Source organism: Cydia pomonella, chromosome 19 (assembly GCF_033807575.1).
Source record: "Cydia pomonella isolate Wapato2018A chromosome 19, ilCydPomo1, whole genome shotgun sequence".
In the NCBI taxonomy this organism is placed as follows: domain Eukaryota; kingdom Metazoa; phylum Arthropoda; class Insecta; order Lepidoptera; family Tortricidae; genus Cydia; species Cydia pomonella.
In genome coordinates this window covers 2,938,616-2,961,154 of record NC_084721.1, presented here as the reverse complement: position 1 = coordinate 2,961,154, position 22,539 = coordinate 2,938,616, and the positions used below count along the sequence as shown (strand labels likewise).

Genomic DNA, 22,539 nt, shown 5'->3' with positions numbered 1-22,539 from the left:
AAGAACGGAAACATCTATTATACAAAATCGTTTAACCACTTTATCCAGCCAATGTAGTCGCAGCAACTCGAATCAGGATCAATCCATTCGTCGCAGAAGAAGCTTCCTTTGGACAATCAACGTCGACGGCCTTAACACGATATTAGTTCATCCGCTGTGTCTGACAAAAAAAGGAAACAAAATCATAAGTAAAATAAAGAAAAATATCTACATTACTCTGACTATTCCAATGTCTTCCCCAATATTAGCATATTATCTATATGTATTCAAATTTTAAATGACCAGGACGCAAGTCAAATTTTTGACCCATCTCCCGGTGTTTGATTAAGCTGAAATTTTGCATACACAAATGTTTCAGTCAGCTAGTCACCAGACACAATCGATGATGATGATGATTTAACGTGATCTGGTGAAAGAGAGCGTGCTTGTCCTTATAATAAAGCAATTTTCTACCTAATTAATCAATCATCAGTCTTATTTTCTCTAGGAAATTGGAAAAATACTTGGCATCAGTAAAGAATAACCAAGCACAACTACGTAAACAGGTATGCAAAGTCGTGGCAAAAAAGACACTAGAGGGCAGCCAAGTATCAATTTAGGGCTTTATATATACCCACCGTATTATAAACTTTAACAAGTGTTAACAACAATTGTAACAAATAATAAATACTAATTTGTTGGAGATGTATAGGGTCTCCAATTTCTTCGCCTCCTTAGTTTCATTTGTGGAGGCGTAAAACATCTCTTAACGATAAAAAATGACTAGAAAATGTTGACTGCGATGATGATTGTAAAGATCATCTATTATACCTCCATTTAGGAGGTGAAAGAAATCTTGTCAAAAAACACGTCAGCGCCACTAGCACATTAAATCATACAACTCGACCATAGGCGAGAAAAACTACTTTTCTTATTGATACTTTGCGAAAGAGACGAAGGAGGCTCTCTTGCGCCACTCACGACTTGACAAAGGCAATCGTTATATCCGCAAAGATAAAAACTGGACTGAACCCTGATGTCCGTATACTGCAGAATTCAAAACGCTGAAATACAAAAATAAGCAGTCCTCGGAACAAAATCATGAAAGCACAGAATTTCGGAGTAAGTTCATTGGACTTTCAAACCTCAAACCTGGACAATAATTCCGTTTATCTTCTTAATACATCTCGGTCTTGTCGCCGTACAGTTAGCAAAAGAAATATATGCGCCCCTGTATAGATGCTTCTATGCAGGTGAGTTTACTTTTCTCTGCTACTAACTGTAGGTTTCAATAAGTCTCATCTCCACCCTTGCATTCGAGCTTATTGTGTGAGATACGACGGATTTGATAAAATGATAAATTAGAATTACACATTTCCTTTCCACCTTCTCCATTTCTTGTAATATCTCACACACTTACTCATGATCTGATCACTCCGCATCCGATCAGTATTCCAAAATACCTTTTAGTGATGCTGCACCGGTTTCATACAAACGCTTCGATGCTACCGACCAAGCGCTCGACCTGGCGATTTCCGCTTCTGCTTGGAATGAGTAAAAATACAAAAAAATCGATGGACTAGTACCTTAGTTGGGTCCTTTAGTCGAATTGCCTTCTGCATCGTGTAGTCACGAGATAAAACAAGATATTAAATTTATTGTGGCTCTTAGGACCCAGTATCTTGTGCATACATTTTCTGTTGTAGGTATTACATAAAAGCTCTTCATCTGGTTTCGTACATCAGCCGTATGCTCCTCCAAATCAGGTAGATATTTCATAAAATATGTGTGTAAGCAAGGCCAAATGTCTTGATTTACTGAACGCTTGCATGGTATGGAATTTCTCTTTCAATTAATTATTATTGATTGCAACTAGTCTTAACGATGGGTTGTTACTATTGCATCGATTTTCTTTAGTTTATTTTTCCAAGTGATTCTTCACTATTGAACGGATTGATTATTAACCAAATCAGATATTTGGCTATTGGTGTATTGCCCATTTTGTTTTAAATGAAAATCTCAGCTCAGCTGTGTACGATTTCTTCATGATTTCCGCTGCATGTGTTGACAAAACTCGTAGATGAACTATATATCAGGTATCTTCCTTGTTTTTTTTTTTATAAAATTATAATACCAGCTGCATACATTTCCTTCTTCGTTCCCGCTGACCAAGTGAGCATGTCAACACAACTCGAAGGCGACCCGACCCATGGGTGTTAATAAATCTGCGAATTTCATCTTCAGTTTTTTTTTCATTTAAAGAATGTTGGACGTTATTTTTCGCTATTGGTGCCTCATATAAATATTAAAATTCCTTTTCAGTCACTTTTATACATTTAAAAGATCAGCGGGTGATCAGATTCTTATCAGCAGAATAAGGGCGGTATATTCTCAGTTACATGTAGAGACAAGGTCTTGTCTGATGGGGTTGCCTCAAATTTTTTGTGTCCTCAAATGTATATTACCGGTGATTATTGTAGGAATATATGGCAACGAAGATAACACTTTAGGAGGGGATAACACTTTAGGGCCTTTGGGCCGAATAGGAATCAAAGTTGGTCGGAAGTATTTACCTAATGCAACCGACCTAAATCAATAACGAAATGTAGAACAAGTCAGAATTGACAGAAGACAGAAGTGACACAAGAAAACCAATGAACACATTGTTCAGAATAAATACAGGTGAACTCCTTTTGGAACGATACAAACAAGAGTGTTGTCATTTCCACTCGATGAAGTAATACTTATCGAATTAAGTTTCAATCATTTGATATAAAAAAGTAAAAACCTATGGGGAAGAAAATAGTACAAAATACAACATGATTTGAACATGGAAAGACTAAAAGCATGAAAACTTATCGAAGTTGGGTTTCGCGCATTCGTTTCATATTGTCATCCTGTAATTGTTCGGCTTGACGTTTCCTCCATCTTAGCTTCTGCTCGAACCCTCTTTTAACTGGACCTAGGAGTTCGGCGCAGGTGGGACGTTCGTTAGGATCATCTTTCAGAAGAAGGCTGTAATATAGAAAGGTGATAATTAATATACTGCTTATCCCCTTGCATCACACGGACACGATAGCGCGTCCTAAATGACAATCAAAATACAATTCTACATTTAAAACCTCGCGGTCCATTTTTGGCTAGGTTTAATCCAAATTAGACAGACAGACAGCTGCTTGCGGGAAGAAGCTAGTTTTTCCATAAACATTCCTGAATCAAAAAATATTTTTCGATTGCCTTTGATTGATAATCAGTTCAATTAAGTAAGTAATTCGTTACTCATCTGTCATACATCTCAATGTAGAAAAAATCCATTACGCACCCTAATAAATATATTAAACCTATGTTTTCCGGGTCTTTGTTCCGCAGAACAGTATCCTTCTTTAGTCGCACGTTCCATCCACTGCATACATTCTTGTCAATTATAGAATACATGAACATGTCCAGCAAAATCACGCCAAGACGGTACATGTCATCTTTTTGAGTAAAACCTAAAACCAAAGTAAGAACGTGATAATCTCAAATAAATATATGTATATGTATACTTTTCTTATGTTTCGACGTTATTTTATTAAGTTATTTAAGAAAATGGGCGAAATTTTAACATTATCTAATTAAACATCCTACAAAAATCTTTCATAAAATTACGTTTGTAATAGTGTTCACATATAAACCCCCTTAGTTACATATCAATTAAAAATGGTTTTAAATCTAGGCCCGTTGAATCAAAAAATACTGGTAAGTATTGACGCTACCGCTTTCCGCAAATTTTAACGTAATCTGATAAAATATAAAAAATAAAAATCTTACACAGGCACCGACCAGCTATGAGGAAGAAATATCTACCAACTACTACAGAGCATGTCATCATTCATGTCAAATTTTTATGAACAAAAATCAAAAATCAAAATCAAAATATATTTATTTGTAAACATAGGTTAAATAAGAGCTATTTATACAATAATTTATGTTTCACTATGTTTTGCCATTTGGCATACAAATTTTAAATTCAAGAAGAGATGGAGCATGCATTAATTGTAACATAATGTCAAACGAAAATAATATGTTAAATGTCAAACAATAATAAGAGTGTACTTTAAACGAAATTAACTTAAATTCAAAATATGTCCAGTAAATATTGAATGACATGTGATATTAAATGACACTCCAACACCTTATGTCCCAGTCAGTGCAAAGCTTAGACGGACTCTACAAAAGGATTGTAATTTAATAATAAACAGAAAGGTTATATTCTCTTTGTCAGCAGACTTGACAATATTTACCCGTAAACATATCCGATGTCAACTGAGTAAGTCCAAAATCGCCGATCTTGACGTCATCTGTATCATCATCTGCATTTAAAAAAAAAAGTTTCATTCGACCACACAAATGTAGAGTAGAAAATCATGTTGTCACTTTTATACGTTAGATAGAGCAAGTGGTTTAACAGTGGAAGCACTAAAATAGAAAAATCGGTGAAATTCTTAAATTTAGGCTTCCAGTTAGGTAAATTTAAATATAACTTTTATAATAAATCCATACAAATCCTCATTTCCTCATCGATAGAATGTTTAATTGTAAGACTTACATACCATGGTTTAAATACGAGTATGTAATGCTAGACAACAACAAAAAAAACTTAGAGATGCATAAAGTCTCTAAGTAAAAATACTATAATGATCAAAATTAATAAATAGAAAATTTAGTAATGCACTAGGTCTCCAAGCGTCAATAACTAAGTGAAATTGTGTTCATGTTACTGTTGAGCGATTAGAGATGTACCAGGTCCCCAAGCGTCAAATATTAAGTAAAATTATGGTCACCTTACTTACAAGCGATTGAAACTTGTCATGTCAGAGAGCAAAATGTTTTCCCTTTACTTTTATGAATGTTATGATAAAAAGAGAACATGATAAATACAAAATGGATACCTTTAGCCATCAATGAAGGAGGTTCCCTCCTGATCTTGCGAGTCTTAGTTCTATCAGTCTCTTGCATTTGTACCATGTCTTGAAAGTTAATTCGGTACATAGTGTGTTGAATTCTCACGCTGCATTCCAGGCATCCATCGTTAAATGCATTTTCTAATGCAACATTATGTTGGTTATCGTATGGATACCATCCTGAGAAATAATTATTTAACTAGAAAATACACAAAAATAGGGTAAACTGAAAGATTGTACTAAAAACATATAATAATCATCATCATATAGAAGTGTGCCTTTCTTGAGAACGTTCTCCCTTTTGTATTGGGAATATTCTTGCTCGAGAATATACCCCATAGTAAATTGAGAACTTTCACTAGAACGGCACAACTACACACTAACACTAACACTGCTGAATTTAGGTCACTCTTCTAGTACACCACTTGTCCCGGTCTTGAGCTAATCTCATCTAGAAGTGACCCGCATTCTTCCGAATGCCGTCCACCCAACGAGCCAAAGGACGCCAAATGATAACATTTTCTCACTGTCATTGCAAAACATATCCATAATAGTTTCAGAACAAAAAATATAAGTTCATAAACTGGGTCATAGGCAAGAATCGAATTTGCGTCTGTAACCCCTAGACCACCATACTCGTAATTTTTTGTAAGTATGTGCTATCTCGATTTTTTTTAATAAGTTACGGCTCCAGAGTTAAGATCACGCACACAGCAACATGTACTCGTAATAACAGCAACATTTTAAAATCTCTTTTTTCGTATTATTGATCAATAAGGTTTAACAAGTTTAATATAGTTTCTTTTTTCACGAAAAACAAGACGGTAAAATCGTAATTAAACACTTAAATTCAAAACTAAACAGAAAAATTGCTCTAAATCGTGATCGCTTGGTAGGGTGCCCAGAAAGTTGGCCGAATTTTCATATAGTTTTCTTAAGCCACATTAATTCTTTCACTACCGGTTTTGCAATTAGTGCTCTATGTAGCTGTGTGTATTATAATTCACCTGAGCTCTTCTGCCAATACCTATATATATGGTTAAAAATAATTTGATTAGTTCTATAATTATAAACCGATTAAAACTGAGACTTGTTGTAGCCCAAGAGGGGATTTATGTAGTTGATTATGCGACTCGACCGTGTCAGATTAAGATATGAGTGATATCTGCTACCCGTAGAATGTACCTTAGTGGTTAAGGTTTTCTGCTGGTCCGTTGGTTGGTGGGGGGTTAGTGAACAGTCAAAAGAATCGTCGAGTATATTGTGAATTTGGTTATTGTGGTCCACGTTGAAGCTAGAATTGTGCTAATACTTAATGTGACAATTATTTTCTTAATCTGACAGTTACCAGTTCGAAATACATTATTATAGTGTAAATACTTACCCTTTTTTCCTGCATATTTCCATTGATATACTTGGTTTTCTTTATCAATATTATCTACTGGATTATCAAAATAACCAAACGGGATCTTGAATTGGCATATGGCACAGTCCTTAGATTCGAATGCAATTACCTAAAACAAAATAAAACAATATGTCAATAATAAACTCAGTCCTGGCATCATTTTGAGTTGTTAGAATTTTAACGATCTGTCAAAAAAAAATTTTTCGCATTAACGCTGCGAAAGCATGCCATAATTATGGGCATCATACTAAGGGTTAATTAAAATTCATAATCATAATAGATCTCGTAAAATGCATAAAGTTGTGAGTGCAAACTTACTTTAACACAAAGGGAACAACAGATGTGTCTACAGGGCAACTGAAAAGAACTGTAGCACCCTTGAAAACAGACTCCGCAATCACCTTCTGTAATTTAAAAAATATAAACAGTTAATTTACTTCATCATCATCATCATTTTGACGACCGGTTTGGCCTAGTGGGTAGTGACCCTGCCTACGAAGCTGATGGTCCCGGGTTCAAATCCTGGTAAGGGCATATATTTGTGTGATGAGCATGGATATTTGTTCCTGAGTCATGGGTGTTTTCTATGTATTTAAGTATTTATAAATATTTATATATTATATATATCGTTGTCTAAGTACCCTCAACACAAGCCTTATTGAGCTTACTGTGGGACTTAGTCAATTTGTGTAATAATGTCCTATAATATTTATTTATTATTTATTTATCATATCAGCCCTTTATCGCCCACAACTGAGCCTCTTTGTAGTACGCCATTTGTCCCGATTTAATATCATCCAGAAGTGACCCGCAATCTTCCGAATGTCGTCCACCCAACGAGCCAACGGACGCCAGGCGTTTTTACTTTTAGCTTTAACACTTTGGTCCACTTGCCATCACTCTGCCTAGCAACATGTCCCCCTCAACTCCTTTTTAGTTCGGTAAATGACATAGCTGATGTTAATTTACTTAGCTTCATTTTTACTTTTAATATTTTTCACAATTTAGAAAGGAAATTTGCGTATACTTACTTTTGTTTAAGTCCTTTTTCTTAATAAGAATATTGTCCGACCTTAGGTCTCCGTGAATGAAGCCTCTGGCGTGTAAATAAGCCAGGCCTGGAAAGTTATAATTGATTCGTTGAATTGCGATGTAATAATACAGTACTATTAGTACATCCATTACATAAAAACTTTCAAACTTATACTTAACCGCGTATTTTCTAATGTGGGTATTGAAAATGATCCGATTAAAAGAAAAAAGCAATTCCCTGATAATTTATTCTTCGTGCTTTTTACCAAATGCTAGCAGTGTTTTTAAAATTTTATTCTTGGGTACAGAAAAAGAGATAGCGAAAATAGTTTAAATTCAAGTACATCTACCATGGTTATTTGATTTTCTGGGCCATTTTTGATTTTTTTGACGATTATATTTTTTGACAGCGTTTGATAAAAATTGGTAAATTTGACGAGCTGCTCATGCTGTTCGGAATAAACACGAAATAGAAATTTGAGACAAAAAAGTGTAAAAAATTCTGTGAAAGATTTTGTTCTGTTGAAATTGCACTTATATGTACAGAATAAAGAACTCCAACTATCCATTCAAAGCAGAGTGAGCGTTTTGTCCCATAGGTGTCTACTAATCTCGTTTGAAAGGGCTTACTCATAGCATTATTTTATTGTATGACACCAAATTTGGATAACGGGTAGGGACTGAGCTATTAAAAAAAAAGTGTGGCGCATATAAAACGTTATTTTACAAAATACTAGCCGGTTGTTAATCATGTTCATAGAAAAAAAAAAAAAAAAAAAAAAAAACAAAAAAAAATTGCTCTTCTACTATACGTACCTACCTAATTATCATTTAAGTCAATATTTCCTACAATCATACAATAGGGCAGCGTGTTTTAAATATTGATTATAATGGATAAAAACAATATGCCAGCATAAACTAACTTTGGAATACCAGTACAATCATGTCCTCATGCCATACCTTCCGCTATCTTCCAAAAAATATTCCTCGCTCTAGAAGGCTGTCGGTGCAAATCAGCTTCAATAAGCTGAGTAAGATTAGTATCACATAATTCTGTTAATATGCACAGCAGTGTCCTCGAACTATAATAGAGATAAAAAAATGCGATAAGCATATTAGAAAAAAAACATGAAATTGGAGGTAAGTTTAACTGAGGCAAGGCGCGAGGCAATAGGCAGGTACACACAGAGCGAGCATACGCGCTTGCTCTGTCTGGACCCGCCTAATTAGTAAGAATTTATTATGATTTTTTTTTTTTTTTTTATGGAGGATAGGCAGGCGTTTGACCACGATCACACCTGATGGTAAGTGATGATGCGGTCTACGGTGAAGCACGCTTGCCTATGAGATACCTATTTACTCTCGCCTTGAAGAGATTCAGATTGTACTCATACGGAAACACAGACTCGGGCAGGGCATTCCACTCCTTGGCAGTTCGCATAAGGAATGTTGAAGCGAAACGCTTCGTGCGTATTTGTGGAATACCTACCATGAAGCGATGCCGAAGTGCCGATTGTCTGGTAGTCCGATGGTGAAATGGGGATGATTACTTATTGAAGGTTAAGTCTGCATAAAGCTGATTTGTAATAAATATATGTATAAGTAAATTAGTTTTACCCCAAAACACGGCTACACTTCTTTATCAACCACCAGAGATAAGTGAGCGCCTGACCTATATGTATATACACTAGGGAATGCTAACCGGTTAACCGGTTAACCGGTTACCCGGTAATTTGACCAATATTACAGTCGGTAAAATACCGGTAATTTCCAGCCGTAACCGGGAATTTACCGAACGTTGTATAGGCAAATAAAAATGTAACAACCTGTTGAATTAGCCCATCTATGTCTTCGTACTTACAAAAAAAACAATTACTACGGTTTACGATTACGAAGAGACACTTAAAATACTTACTTTTCTACATCTTATGATCTCGTCGGAGTAGGAACTAGGAAGCAATGTTTTGTGACAAATGAGTGGTCGCTAATCCCTCGCCCTTTCCCTTCTCGCCAACCCTACCCGATCCGCCTTACTATGTTCAGTGTCCTTTGTTTTAGTCTGTAGTGTCAGACAAGTGTGGAATGCGAAAGAACATTTTCTACCGCTGGTTACTTGTGTTCAAGATATCGTTCACGAATGTCTAAGCAACGTTCTATATTTTATATATAATTAACAGAATGATCTGATGATGACATGTTCCTGATTCCAACTCCTATTTTAAGAGCCCGGTAACGATTTTAGAGCAAAAATTTTAAATTGAAAGATTTAGTCGTTGGAATTGTACACCTTTTGTTACGTAATATCTAAATAACAAGTATTGGTTTCTATTAGCACGTTTTTTCATCTTTCCTTTTAATAATAAGGTCGCAAGCGTGCGTCCCCGGTAATAGGTGACGAGAAGGGATAGTTTTTAAAAATTCATATAAATTATGGTAGTTAATTATACAAAATGATGTATAAGAACAGTTTTAGCAAATGTTGTAGATTGTTTAAGTATCAAAATTACGTTGAAATTAAGTCAATTTTCAGAGAAATTGTCACTTGTTTTGAAGAAATTTCTGGAGAAAATTGATTTCGTCTAACTTTCATTTACACTACTTCAAATTTATAGTAACAAAAATGTAGTTTATTAAAGTTGAAGTACAGGATATGTGTAATACAAAATTACCATTTTTAGCAGTCCAAACTTAACGAAATTTACAAATAAGATCGACAAAATCACTGCTTTTCGCGCGTTTACCTAAACGTCCATTAAAAAAAAATCATTACTAATTAAGTGAGTCTGTTTAAAAAAAAAAATTATAATGAAAGATAACAAGACGTGCTAATAGAAACCAGTACTTGTTATTTTTAATAGTTAACAAAAGGTGTACAATTTCATGCGCTTAATCTATCAATTTGACATTTTTGCGACTAAAATCGATAACGGCCTCTTAAAGTGCAATTTTAAAGTAACTAGTGTTAAAATGATATTTATTTATTTATTTATTTATTTTGTTTACATGGAGAACCAACAGCTATAACTATGCTAATAACAACATAAACTAATCTTGCTGTTAATTTTTTTTTTCTTATATTTACTAGATTTTAATGAATGTTGATTACGGTTTTAGTTACTTTAATAACAATATTATATTGATAGATGTGTAAATGCAAACGTGTATGACATTTAAATGACGACTGTCACTTTTTTGTTACCCTTTGATTACTGCGATTTTTAAAGAATTAAAAAAGTTTAATGTTGCTTATTTAATGTACAAGTTCATTTCGCTTTGAAATGATACATGTTTGATTTTTTATTTAATATGATTAGTAAATATATCTTGTTTAATGTTTATAGTTTATTTTCATTATTTTGTTTTGTCGATGTTTCTATAACGTGCTGTTGATTACTTTTAAAGGTTACTGACGAAAATAAGGACACAATCAATAATAAAGCAAAATCAATGTTTTTTATTTCATAAACGTATAACCGGTAATTTACCGGTTAACCGGTTAGTGGGACCTCGCGTCGGTAAATTACCGGTAATGAAAAACGCCCGGTTATTGCATTCCCTAATATACACACATGTGGACAAATTCAAAGCTGTGCAAGCGCTGCGCCGTGACGCTATGCAAAGTGCGCGACAGCTCCCACAGTCTCCTGATTCGTGGCAGTCTCTCAACACTTACGTTTAGGTACTAACATAGTTAAGTTTTTTAATTTGTATATTATGTATTACTAGGACTGTATGGATTACTTTGTCTATTAAATGCTTTTTTTAAATATACCTATGTAGTTCAGAGTACTCACCTAGTATTATCATTATCATCACATGATATATCTTCCAAGGGGTAATATATATTGATCCAGGAGCCACCGTAACGAAGCAAGTTTTCATGTTTGAGCTCTGCTAGCGTTTTGGCTTCTCGCATTATCTTGATTCTTTTTTCTTTGTCTTCTGTGGTTAACTTTATGCACTTTAAAGCATGCAATTGCTTGTCGATCTGGTGGTGTACCTGGAATTCAAAATAGAAACATATAAAACTATACATGAACAAGGCGATAAAATAGTAAGATGCATTTATATTTCTCTGTAGAAATTTTGGGATAAATAGTTTTAAAATTTAACAAGTTTCATATTAGTTACATATGAACTTATCAAGTTAAAGAAAAGCTTGTGAAAATAAGGAAAACATATACACGGTATTTTTTCAAACTCCGGTTACTTCAGAGTATGGCTAAGTACATTTAAGGAAACTGAATGGCATGCCTAGTTCATTTTTATTTTTTTTAAGTTTTTTTTATTTCGTAAAAAGTTATTACCTAAGAGTGTTGTCGTAACACGGACATTATATTTAATCCACCAAGCAATTGGGAACTATGACATATCAATGACGGATAATATTGATCATCCGAGATAGTACTTGCTTTTAGTAGCAAATGTATAAACTCATACTAAACACTAATCAATATGTAAAGAGGCCCTGAGGCAAGTGACACACTGTAGGGGCCTTATCAGATAAAAATAAATCATTGATTATCTCCAAAATGGAGTTAATTAGAATACCAGTTTCTTTGAAAAAGTTTTTTAATTTAAGCTCAGGCATGCACCCTTGAAATGAACGGACTTTAAAAAAACATCGTGTATATAAATTTACCTCTAATACAGTTCCAAAAGCGCCTTCGTCAATTTTTCTAATTATTTTCATGTCATTACCAAGCCTTGATATTGGTATGATTGAGTTAATAGGATCCTCAATGCAGGTTAAACCTTCACCAGTCTGGTGAATCCCTTGATCTAAATCAAAAAGTCCCTGTAAAGATATACAATGTTGGTGGTGTTGAATATGATCATTTTGGTTTGGATATCACCTGCAGAAAACTGTAATGGATACATGCATTTTGAACAGCCTAACTTATGGAAGCCAAACATGGACTTTCACCAACAAAATAAAACAAAATTGCAGTTTGTCAGCGCTTGATGGAAAGAAGACTATTAGATTTAAGAAGTCTATTACATTTAAGAAAAATACACAGAGTAAGAAACAAAGATATAAGAAAGAGAACCAAACTCACAGATTCCCTTCAGCATGCACTGATACTCAAATGGAAATGGGCAGGCCATATTACTAGACTTAATGATAAAAGATGGACACTTAAAACAACAACATGGTCAGGGAAAAAGAAAATCAGGCAAACCACGAAGGCATTGGGCAGAAGACATTTATAAGGTCGCAGGTGCAAGCTGGATGGAGTCAGCCAAAGACCGTGAAAAATGGCATAAGTTGAAGGAGGCTTTTACCCAAACATCTATCCCTTATATTATATGGACCCATAAATCTATCATTCATGTCAAATAATAATATATATAAACTATTCAAAAATATGGAATTAATAAAGCTTTAATAATAATAATAATAATCACCTGCAGAACAGACATGAATCTAATTGCTACATTTTATAATAAATAAATACTATGGGACAACCTTACACAACTTGACCTAGCTAAACAGCAAGCTCAGTAAGGCTTGTGTTGTGGGTACTAGATGACAATATGTTCATATAATAGTTAAATATATTTGACGACCGGTTTGGCCTAGTGTGTAGTGACCCTACCTACAAAGCTGATGGTCCCGGGTTCAAATCCTGGCAAGGGCATTTATTCGTGTGATGGGCATGGATATTTGTTCCTGAGTCATGGATGTTTTCTATGTATTTAAGTATTTATAAATATTTATATATAAATAATAAATAAATAAATAATAAATATTATAGGACATTATTACACAAATTGACTAAGTCCCACAGTAAGCTCAATAAGGCTTGTATTGAGGGTACTTAGACAACGATATATATAATATATAAATATTTATAAATACTTAAATACATAGAAAACACCCATGACTCAGGAACAAATATCCATGCTCATCACACGAATAAATGCCCTTACCAGGATTTGAACCCGGGACCATCAGCTTCGTAGGCAGGGTCACTACCCACTAGGCCAAACCGTTCGTCGAATATTATATATATCATTGTCTAAGTACCCTCAACACAAGTTATAATGTCCTATAATATTTATTTATTTTATTTATTTATATATATAAATACTTAAATACATAAAACACATCCATAAATCCGGAACAAATATCTGTGATGAACACACAAATAAATGCCCTTACCAGGATTTGAACCCAGGACCTCATGCTCCATAGCCAGGTTCACTGCTGACCAGGCAAGCTAGGAGACCGGAGTGGAGTTCACTCCAACCCAATTATAGATAGATAAAGATAGAGATCTTTATTTGCATCCAAGTACACTTTTCAATTACAATGTAACATTCAGGCACATGGACCCTGTAAGGGGGTCGCAAAATTCTTAATACTAAAACAAATAACATATAGTTACTTAAGTTTTATACATGTAATGTAACAAGCATAACGTGACTCAAAATAAATATTAATAGTAGGTAACACTTTTAGGGACAATTTAATAAAGGGATAATTTTATATAACATGAGATTCAAGCAAAAGGTACCAACAAGGAACTCTCTTGGTTCATTAGGTCCATAGTTTAGTATATATTCACTTTGAAAATAAAACAAGAGGGCTGTATGGAATTTGACTGAGTTGGATCAAAGCTGAAAGCATTGCTGAGGTCAGAAAGCATGATGCAAGCTTATGAAGGCCCTCTGTATTTCTAAAGTATAAAGTGTTAGTTGGAACATTGTGAGAATTAGAAATGGTAACAATGTGTAAACTAGGCACATAAAAATAAAACAGACCACATTAAATAAGCAGTGATTGAGGTCATATACTATACTTCCCATGTCATTGCTTTTGGGACAACCATAAAATCCACCACTATTTTTATTTTATTAAAAACTAGGTTAACATAAATATGTATCAAAGAAGCCAATTACAGGTTACCCGCTATGGTATTAAGTCCGCCTTTTGACTGTAAGGTTTTTTCTTTTGTGCAATAAAGATTAAATAAAGAAACAACATGTCTTATTAGAAACCCTAGGTGTTCCAATTGGAGATTGTCTAACATGTTTTTCACAAAATGTATGATCATTTATTTCGTGAAAATCATCTAAAACTAAAGATATCCAATTGCTAAAAATAGAATAGTAATGTGGCAATAGTCCTTAGGTTTTGGCTACCTGTTACATATTGCCCTTGACTGTACCGGCCTATGAAATGCTTTGTTAAAAAGTGAGAATCACTAATTTTAGACCAAGCTTATGAAAATGTATGAATGAAAATCTATAAACAGAAAGACATTTACCTGATTTATTAATTCCTGATCGATTGGGCTCGCAGCCCGAGAAGATGCTGGAGTTAATAAAGAAAGTTCAGTAACTTCTCGCCGGTCTTCACTCTCAACATCTTCAAAATTAAAGTCCATTATTTCACACAAGTTAACAAAGTAATTCAAGGTGAAACTTTAATCAATAGCACCAAAAATATTGTAATTTAAACTTCTTTCTTTCTTGCTCTAAATGCACATGCGGTTGCGGTAACAAAGAATAAAATGACACGCGTGCACCCCTCCGTAGTCAACACCAAAATGGAGGAGGGAGGAGTGGAGGGGGGACCAAAACCTGAGGAGGGGAAGTCTAGACGTCTAAGTTTGACACTGACAGAGAAAAATCTAGATAGAATTTCGCGCCTTTTTCTTTTCTCAATCGATCAGTGTTTCAAGTAATAAAATAAAAGTCAGAGAGCACCAGTATTAAGAATTGTAGATTACCTGAAGTGATAAATACTATGTTTGAGTAGGTTTTTAGTTTAGTATTTGCCTTAAAAAATTCGATTTACTCATAATTTCGGTTTAAAGACATTTATTTCTCATAAGAAATTACATTTCACTTACACGAGAAATATGTATAACTAACTTAATATTACATATTTTTATATACAAACAGTGAGCTCGGACTTGTGTACATACCAATTGGGTAGAATTATTTCTTATCAGCATAAAACAGGCACATGATTATGTAGGTATGTACTTCACTATAACATCACTTGGTAACAATTACATAACGTTTTCATTACTTATTCACTTATATTCGTATGACTAAATGCATAAAAGTGTTTACGTTTTAATTACAGTTACAACATTACGGTTGCGCACTCATAGAATTCATCACATTTAATTTAATCGCCTACCTTACAACTTAAAAATAATCGTAGTACAAAGTATCGCGTAAAAGTATGCTTACAGTGCATCCCATACCACAATTACTGATTGTTTTATTTTTTAAGTACCTATGAAAATAAGGTTTCCAAAGTATTTTCAAAACAAAGTAATTTTGACAATGTTTTAAAAATATAATGCAATGCAACACTGCCACTTCTAGCCGGAGAAAACATTCGTCTGACAGTTCAGGGCGGCTACCGGGAAAATCGAAATTCGTCAATTGCGGGCATTTTTCTCTGTCACTCTAATTACGTCTTAGTGAGAGTAAAAGAAAAAGATCCTCGCAGTTTGCGAATTTCGGTTTTCGCGGTAGGCCCCCTGACTCTAGTGCCTTTTTCATAGGCGTACGATAATTTTTACATCGGTACGATATTTTTGACACTCAAATACGATAATTCTCTTCCACTCACCTGGCAGCACTGCGCTACCTTTTGACACATTATTAAACAAAGACTTGGCTTAAAATACTCTCATCCAGGCCATAATTGTTAAAAAAAAAGTCACATTATTGACAGTTGACACTGACAGTATATTATTTATATATTTGCGTCTCAAGAATTGAACTTAAAAAACTATAAATCTTTGCTGAAAAAGCAAAATTAGACAATTGATACGTGGTTTGCAAGAACGTAGTGATTATATGCTCTTTGGTGGTTTGGTTTTTTGAAATATAGATGCAAAATGTACCGTTTATGTTAGCGAAATGGGTGACGAAACTAAGGAAGAGCGGCAGGACAACGAATATGCGGCTTTGGAGGTTAGTTTATTTATTTTAGTAATATATTCCTATTAAAATTTTCTGCAAATTGGTTAAAATAACATGTTTTTGAGGTTATTCATACATATGTTACATATTTGTAAGTGACTTTTATATCTTCTATTCCATATTAAAAGTATTAAAATCTGAATTAAACATATGTGAACCAACACTTAAATTAGTTGGAACCATGTAAACTTCATTCAAAAAAGGAAACCATTCTTAACATTTTTATTCATTTTAAAATGATACATATACCTATATTTCTAAATAAGTTATGTATATGAAGATGATTATGTTTGTTTTTAATACATCATTTGTTTTTTTTTCTGCAGATTTTCCTCAAGCAAAAATATATTTCTTATAACTAACTCAGAAATATCTTATAGACTTTTGCTATTTGCTGCATATAGCCATTTAATAACTCAATTTAGTGACTAACACAAGTTTGTAGTTTTCATATTGAGTTCTAAACATTTTAATGCTATTAAAAATTTGACAAATAATATAGCTATCTCTGATTGCAAGTTTCGCTTTTAGTGATCTTCTAGGTTCCCTTCCTTTAAAAATAGACTATCATTTACAGTCCAGCCTTAGCTACTTTTGCTTGGGAGGGATTGGTCACTTTTTAGGGAGCCCTTATAGTAACACTTTGTTGTCCATCTGTCTGTCAGTCTGTCTGTCTGTCAAGACCCTTTATCTCGGAAATACATGGAGATATCAAGTTGAAATTAAAACCATATACTCAGGTCTACTCTACAGTACCTTGAAGCTGTGAAATAATCAAATTTTTAAGTTGATGTTAAAAAATATAGGGCCACTTATATTTCGACACCCTCAAGGGAATCCAAATTTATAGGGTACTTTCTTTTGACCTAGAACTATGAAATTTGGCAAGTAATATTGTTGTATACTACAAGTACATGGAAAAATCTGGAACTATATAATTGGAATTATAATTATATGGGTGACCCAATTCTTTTTGTACATTTTTATACTTTTTATAACATGTACTTACAAATTTGTATAGAACCCTCAGTGGGCGAGTCTGACTCACACTTGTTTGATTTTCTTTAGTATGTGATTTCTATTTCGGTTTAAATTAACAATGAAATTGACAGTTACCATTCTGCAAAATTAGTACATAAAAGCCAAGACTAGAATATGCTTTCTTGATTGTGAACAAGCACTACCTTACATACATACATACATTGTACTTTCAATTTCAATTTCAAAGCCTTTTATTATCGAACATACAGTTAATAATATTTAATACAATACTTATTTATTTATTTATGTGTTTGCAACAACAGTCGGTTCGACATGTCCTTTTGACACAAAGGCCTCCTCCAATGCCTTCCATGCCTCTGTCTCTGGCTGGTCGTGTCCATAGTGGACCAGCAGTTTTCTTTAAGTCATCTGACCATCTTTTGTATTGTCTGCCTCTTTTTCTTTTTGTGTTGTAGCGTGGGGTCCACTCAGTCAGTATGTTTGACCACTTCTGCTTTTCCCTGAGCATGTACTTACACCTTTATTTATATTTCAGTCCATATTTGGTGATGCGGTGTCTGATAACCGAGGGCAGAATGCCTGGAAGGTATGGCGTCCACTGGACCTGATGCTGACCCTACATCCGTTGCATAATTCTGGTGTGCAGGGTGTCCATTGCTCTGTTACGTTACATATAACATGCTGCCCAAACTATCCTGATAAGTATGTTTAAATTTCCTTTATCAAACCAGACATCAGTCATTCATAATCATAAATTATTTTAATCAGATAACGTAAGATACAATATACATAAACATGGAGGCAATAAGAGTATATAAAAAATACTGCTGCCTTCAGTAGTGATGTGAAGAGGTATTAGAAGAGAGGGGTCTTGGGGGACTTTCAATATATGATTCCTGCACTATCTTCACACTCAAAAGTTTGTATGTGTTGTCTTGTGCCTCTGACCAGAAAACAGATAGGTACAGAAATCTATCTACATACAAAGTGCCCTCAAGCAACGCACACATAGACACTGCTCACGGACACAATATCTCGGACTGGTTGGGACTAGTGCGAGCGCGAGTGCCATTCACTTGAGACACGCGTCTGTCAACTTTTTTATGCAATAATGGAGCAACAAAAAAAAGTTATTATAACTGTTCAGTGCACGGTTGTTTAAATTCAACATTAAACGGTAAATTGTCGTTTTTTAAGCTACTAGTGGTTTCAGAAAGGTAAGTAGGTATCTGCTTGTATTTCGATGGTTCGTTTTAACGTTACACAGAACAGTTAGGTAGGTAGGTAAGCGCTCCGCCCCGGCCCCCGAAGAATATATCTAAGATAGTAGATTTATATAATAGTTACCTATTTTTAAACAGTATAAACGAAGTAACTACATTTTTGTAAGGTAAATTCATGCCACCTTACGTAAGTTTGAAAACATGTTTTTTGTCTGTGTAGATATTGTGTTGTTTTTATTGCCATTTAATAGGTAGGTAGGGATCTAAAACGGATAGGCTAATGGAAATTGTGTAACTAGGGTAATCCGTTTAGAAGTTTCTGTTCTGTACACTTTTTGTATTGTAATAGTATGACTACTATGAGGTTTATAATTTTGTTTTGTAGGATAATTGTACACGAGAATTCGAATTTATTATACTTAAAAATATAATAATAGTGCATTTCGCTAATGTCGAAATCGTCGCAAGATATATTCTGTGACAAATTTGTAATACAACAATGAAATTAATAGGTATTTAAATATTTTAGTTGTTATTAATTTATATTTCCATTCTTCCCATTTAATTCTCAAAAATAATTAAACAACTAGATACGAGTGCCACTACCAAGATAGTTTTTTGTGCATAAGCCATAGTTGACAACCCTAGAGCGACCGCCGAGCGTAGGTATGAAAAGTGAAGTACATACATGTGATTGACTTCTGTACCTATCTGTTTTGTGCTCTGACTCTTATAGAGACAACTCTAATTACGGAAATTTAGACTTTAACTTTCAGCAGAAAATAACTTGTGAACACGTTTTTTCCATTCATTTTTGTCTTATCTAATCTATAATTTAATAACTGCATAGCTGAGGGGAACTTTTTTCTGTTTTATAAGCTGCAGTATTTTCATGACATTGCATTACTATACAAAATTGGTAGTTCTTGTTACTGGAAAATAAACTTACAACTATAATAATTACTGTTATATGACTAGCAGGAAGTTGTAATAACTGATAATGTGGTTTTTAAGACAATAATTTGCTCATCAATAATTTATTTTTAAACTTGATGATATTGTGCATTTTGTTAATAGTTACCATAAACATATGCTTGCTCTAGCGTGTGACAGGGACAAGCCCAGTATGCGTGCGTAAGAAAGAGATAGCACGCCTGCTGGATGACCTCCCAAAGGAGCCAATACAGGTCGACCCCCGGCTCGTTTCTTAACAGACTAAGTCTCGGGTCAACTTATAATGGACGTTCTCGCGGCCATCTTTTTGCTGTGTTCCCATCTGTCCCCGCCGGCCACAGATGGGAATAGGCGCTACATACAAATCATTCCCATTTGTGCCCGCCTCTTGTATGGCGGTGGTCACGTGGGGCGGGCACAGATGGGAATACACCATATTTTTGGATTTGCTTAGTTATGAACATCGGTGTGCACGTTTATTTTATAAACTTTCAGGCCACCAGACCTGAACATCCACAAAATGCATGGTCTGTCAACGGAGAATGCTACCAAACTCCTGGATGAGCTGAATGCGTTGGCTCAACAGTTATGTGGGGAGGTCATGATATTTGAATTAGCTCAGCATGCACAGGTAATATTATTACCTATGTTTCAATATTAATATTTTAAATGATTATTACCTTACCGCCGCCTGTTGCTACCTTTCTTTACATTGTGAATCTGTTTTTAAATTTGTTTTCTTTGTGGTGCAATAAATATACTTACTATATTTACTTACTTACTTAAAATAAATATGTACCAGACAATTTAATTATAATTTATTCTTACGAGTTGATGTTATTATTAGACAATGCTTTAAATGCATTAGTTAATTACGTGCTTTTGGTAACTGTAGTTGCAGGCTGTCACCTTTATTTTATTATAAATATTATAATAATAGAAGTCACTGAATTAATGGTTAATAGATTAAGTTAATCATTAATTTTTAATTATATTTTTTATTCTATTGCGTAATTAGTAATGTCTTGCAATGTATGGGCCTTGTTATCCAAAATGATTTTATTGTTTGTTTTATTTCTGATGGTGCAAAAAGGGGACAATCACATTTTTACACAAAAAATAGATTTATTTATGAGTATTTGTAATCAAAACTCATTTGTTTTCAGCAATTTCTACATGACCATAATAAGCCTACTCTTTCTTTCTACGAGGAAATGTTGAAGCAGAAGACAGAGATGGAACAGCTTAAGTTACATGATATGCAATTGAAGGAAGATGAAGAGGTAACACTTACTGATTACGGCAAGATAAGAAAGGGTTGTGAAGAGATAGAGAGAGGTCAATAGAGTACTTTCTAGCTAGGCGGGTGTTATGCCTGGGGACAGAAGTCTATGCGAGTTTGTAAGGAGTTGTATATTCTCTTCTTCTTCCTTGATATATCCTCATGGCTGAGGGATGTGACGACTGTGGACACTTCACCAGTGTGCCTCCACGTCGAATGTCACAGCTGACTTAGATGATGCTGTAAGGCTGCGTAAATTATGCGGGAACTCTTGTTGTCGAAAGTTAGGCATATTTATATTTTACTGTTTGCAGAGAAAGAAAATAAAAGATGAAATACAGCGAAGGGAAGAGATCCTAAAAGCTGCCGGGAGACAGAGGATACATCGATCTAGTGCCAGTCAAGAGAATAGCACTGATGGACTAGATGCTCCAGAGTTAGTATAGTGAGTATTAAAATTCCAACCATATCTGTATTCGTATAAGATTGAATTTACAATACTCTTGGTAGATAGAGCAAAGAAAACACTAGGTATAGTCGTTCGATTTTTAGCTGGCCCCGAACGGCTAATCCTTTGTCTATTGTTAAGTAAAACCGCAGCACATGCTACCTTCATCAAAATGATCCGGTCACTTTTACCGGTTATTGAATTACAATTCCCATGGAAATTGCAATAAGATTAAAAATGAACAAATGGAAAAATAATTTGCGATTTGTGGTCCCTCTACGGTTACTGAGTGCCGGCGAGTCGAAAACTACGGAACCAGTCTAAAATGTGTCCTCGAGATGCGTAACAAAGGCGCGTATAGGCGGTATCGGAGAGCGCACCTACGCTGGTTTTTTGAGCGTTGGACTAGCCCGCGCTCAGGTGCCAATTAGAAATTATACGACCCTTTTTTGCAGGTAGTGGCACGTGCGGTTTTACTTAACAATAGACAAAGGATTAGCCGTTCGGGGCCAGCTACAAATCGAACGACTGTAGTGACTATACTGATATTTTAAAACCCTATTGCTGCGAAATAAGTTCGTCACTTTTATACAATACAGTTACTTTATCGAAAGTGCAGTATAGTATAGGTTGGATTTTGATGTTTAATCGTCATCGTTTATTTACAGCTATGCAGATAACAAGGCGACACCAATAAAGATGTGTCGTAGTGAAAGTGTTAACGTAGCGTGTACTTGCAACATTAAATCTGCGCAAGTAGTACGCGTGACACAACGGAACAACAAGAAGGTTTACGTTGGGAACTGTTTAGGTATGTATGTTGCCAGAAACCTAGCTAAGGCAAACCATTTTATACTCATATTTTAGTGCGTACCGAAACAACAGATTGATGACGCATTTTTGAGTTCTTAAATTTTACAATAAAATGTGTTTCAATGGAATTTACGGTATATAACCCAGACAGTTATTATTATCCTAATTTAATGTCCCACTGGTGGGCAAAGGCCTTTTCTTTCCCACCAGTACCACGGGTAGAATGCGTCCAAGTCATCCCGCCATATCCTTTTCGGTATTCTTGCACACTGTTCCATTTATGGCATGCCGTATGTATTTATTTAATAATAGGACATGGTGTTTTAAACAGAAAACAAACAGATATAAATATAGATTGACGCCAGACAGCCACTTCACTAAGATGATTAGGTCTCGATAATTGCTGGAGTGTTTGTGCAGGCACGCCACAATCCATCCATGAATTGTATGCTCGAAAAGTTTATACCTAACCAACAAAGCCTAAAAATAGTAAGGAAAAGGTT

The 22,539-nt window shown here is 34.6% G+C and overlaps 2 protein-coding genes across 4 annotated transcripts in view; one reads left to right on the top strand and one right to left on the bottom strand.

Moving 5' to 3' along the window:
* Window positions 1-2,084: 2,084 nt before the first annotated feature.
* LOC133528684 (uncharacterized) lies at window positions 2,085-15,097 on the bottom strand. 3 transcript variants are annotated; one of them, XM_061866154.1, is made up of 11 exons: window positions 14,634-15,087; window positions 12,002-12,157; window positions 11,154-11,359; window positions 8,320-8,441; window positions 7,359-7,445; window positions 6,646-6,731; window positions 6,307-6,436; window positions 4,911-5,102; window positions 4,263-4,331; window positions 3,302-3,470; window positions 2,085-2,994 (listed from the first exon to the last, which is right to left on the bottom strand). In XM_061866154.1, the coding sequence occupies exons 1-11, from the start codon at window positions 14,751-14,753 to the stop codon at window positions 2,835-2,837; spliced, it is 1,497 nt and encodes a 498-aa protein (XP_061722138.1). In that variant the 5' UTR covers window positions 14,754-15,087; the 3' UTR covers window positions 2,085-2,834. The 3 variants fall into 3 exon arrangements, with proteins under 3 accessions (XP_061722138.1, XP_061722140.1, XP_061722139.1); XM_061866156.1 differs by having other exon boundaries at window positions 12,002-12,141; window positions 14,634-14,774; XM_061866155.1 differs by lacking the exon at window positions 12,002-12,157 and having other exon boundaries at window positions 14,634-15,097.
* A 1,003-nt stretch (window positions 15,098-16,100) lies between these two features.
* LOC133528680 (eIF-2-alpha kinase GCN2) overlaps window positions 16,101-22,539 on the top strand; it is a 45,961-nt gene continuing 39,522 nt past the window's right edge. The window contains exons 1-6 of the mRNA XM_061866146.1: window positions 16,101-16,305; window positions 17,852-18,018; window positions 19,989-20,124; window positions 20,660-20,776; window positions 21,090-21,220; window positions 21,892-22,034. Coding sequence (XP_061722130.1) covers window positions 16,252-16,305; window positions 17,852-18,018; window positions 19,989-20,124; window positions 20,660-20,776; window positions 21,090-21,220; window positions 21,892-22,034 — 748 coding nt within the window. The 5' untranslated portion in view covers window positions 16,101-16,251. The remainder of the gene's footprint in view (window positions 16,306-17,851; window positions 18,019-19,988; window positions 20,125-20,659; window positions 20,777-21,089; window positions 21,221-21,891; window positions 22,035-22,539) is intronic.